Source organism: Palaemon carinicauda, chromosome 15 (assembly GCF_036898095.1).
Source record: "Palaemon carinicauda isolate YSFRI2023 chromosome 15, ASM3689809v2, whole genome shotgun sequence".
Taxonomy (NCBI): domain Eukaryota; kingdom Metazoa; phylum Arthropoda; class Malacostraca; order Decapoda; family Palaemonidae; genus Palaemon; species Palaemon carinicauda.
Window position 1 is genome coordinate 74,492,876 of NC_090739.1, and position 2,500 is coordinate 74,495,375.

At 32.4% G+C, this 2,500-nt stretch overlaps 1 protein-coding gene across 4 annotated transcripts in view; it reads right to left on the reverse strand.

Moving 5' to 3' along the window:
* CdGAPr (GTPase-activating protein CdGAPr) overlaps positions 1-2,500 on the reverse strand; it is an 805,825-nt gene that overhangs the window by 625,233 nt on the left and 178,092 nt on the right. The window contains exon 2 of one of the 4 annotated variants that reach the window (XM_068388517.1): positions 957-1,202. The exons of the other annotated variants lie outside the window; for them this stretch is intronic. Coding sequence (XP_068244618.1) covers positions 957-1,027 — 71 coding nt within the window. The 5' untranslated portion in view covers positions 1,028-1,202. The remainder of the gene's footprint in view (positions 1-956; positions 1,203-2,500) is intronic. 4 annotated transcript variants of the gene reach the window in all.

Here is a 2,500-nt window from a genome sequence, read left to right on the forward strand (position 1 = left end):
TTGTATAGATTTTTTAGTGTAACACATTTGCTTTATTCTTGTATCTATTCTTTTAAAGGAGCTTAAGTGGTTGGCGAAAACAGCAATAACAATCTTGGAATATGAACAGATGAATAATCTTACTAGAAAGGCTACATATCAAATTGACTGAAAACTTCAAAAATCACATTAAAATGAAAACAGACATTCAATTAATGTTTCCGTAATCAAGAAAAAGATAACGCTCACACAAAGGAAACATTTAAAAATCAAGAAAAGTCCCATTTAAATAGAGCAGTATTAGGGCACGCAAATGTCGAAGCGTATTTCATCAAGGTGATAAGATGTGATGTGTAATGAGAGGATTTCGAGTCTGATGCTACTCCATATCTCAGGTATCACTTGGAGAACCACAATCCGGCCACAAGGATCATCTCTCTCTCTCTCTCTCTCTCTCTCTCTCTCTCTCTCTCTCTCTCTCTCTCTCTCTTTTATCTGAGATAGCATATATCTTATTTATAATCTCAGGTAAACAGTATAACAGTCTTAGACGTAATGTATTGGTGTCAGCTTGTATAATTAGGCTACTCGGAAATATAAAGTTTACTTTCAAAACACTTTTTTCTTAAAAGAACAGCAAAGACGTGCTTAACCCAGACTACTTACCTGAATCAAATTATTAGCTAAACATACGTTATATAAATCATATAATTCACATACACACCTATACAGTATATATATATATATATATATATATATATATATATATATATATATATATATAATTTGAATGCAGAACTGTTAGGATTAAGAAAAAAAAGGAGGAAAGGAATCGGGCCAGGGAAGGCTGAAAACGCAAGGTATGAGAAAAGCCGAAGGACATTGCAAAATGAAAGAAAACAAAAATGCAGAATCTGATAATATGAAGGAACAACTCTATTTCCCCTTTTCGTGGGGAAGAGTATTCTAGAACTTACCATATTGACCTCCTCTTCTTCCTCTTCACCCGTCGGATGAAGGACAGGTCAAGACTGTAGGACCTCAACATCCCAACAGTTTCCGGTTTGAGTATTCTCCGGTAATCGTTCGAGATAATCTAAAGGTCTCAGAAAATCTATTGGTCGTCTGCTGGTAACCGAGTCATGATTTCGTGTGGCCAAACCACCACTCCCACACTTAAGATAATGAGATCGATGATCAATTCGTTATTTATCGCTTTATTTCTTTTGGAAGAAAACATCACAGGACATTACTAAGGATATTTCACTGATCACTTTCACCACTAAATTGCAAATGGGTTAAGAACATGTTGCTTTCGTAATATGAAACTAAACACACTATTCCATTCTTTTATCAAAATTTTCTCCATGCAATTTGTTTACTGATATTTTATTTAATTACACAAACACCGTATGAACACAAAATCAAAATTATTTACAAAAATAAGGAAAGTTGTATAACACTATCACTAAAAAACTGTATTTTTCTTCCAAATTTTCAATAAAGTCACAAACACAATTTTACATATCACAAAGTTGCAAAAGGAAGGTCAGTTTCAAGATGAAATAAATATCTTTTCATAGAAATAACAATTTCTAGGACAACAATAGATATAGAATTCCACCGTCAATAGAACCAACACTCACAAAACACGAAATAGACATGAAAAGATTCAACACCTGAGAAGAAAAAAAATATTCTGTGAAAATATGAAGACCATGTTCATGTGTCACACATTCTGAATGAAAAAATAATAAATATAAAACCAGCATAAACTTCTTATAGTTAATAAACAATCTCTGCACAGCTGGGGGTTAAACTTAATATGATTTAATTAAGATAAACCCAGATCTACGATTGCTAGTAAATCCATATTTCATTTATTTTAAAACAAAATCATAAATCGCATCATTTCTTACAGCAGTATCCACCAAATTAAGGCAATTAGGTAACACATTAAATCAACTAGAAATATAAAAAATGAATTCTCTTCGAGTTCAACCCATCCATCATCCCAGATAGCACATAGCAATTTCTTCAGTATTAAAAAAAAAAAAAATAAAAAAAAAAAAAAAAAAAGAGAGAGAGGGAGAGAGAGGTCTCGGTAACTGGTAATCATCATATAAAGAAAAACTGCAAGAACACGTTCTATTCTAAAGCTGCACTGAGAAATAAAACTAATGGTTAAAAAGAGAAATAACGCTAATGATTAAAATGTTTACTACAAAGTGCAGTAGCAAATAAAAACAAACTCCCCGCATCGTCAATCACGAAGTTATCAATAGTCTACTATTTACAAGGTACAATTTAAGGCTATTTCACAATACACTACTTTTATTTCCTCAGTTCAGACGCGCTATTCTTTTTGCTCACGTAGATTACGTTACGGCAACTCGACTCGTCACACAAATTATGGCAATTAGTTTCTCACGTCACGATCATCAACTGGAAAGTTAGTGAATATTACAGGAACGAAATTTGACATTTACAGATAAATTTCAATATTTGTATCATCAATTAC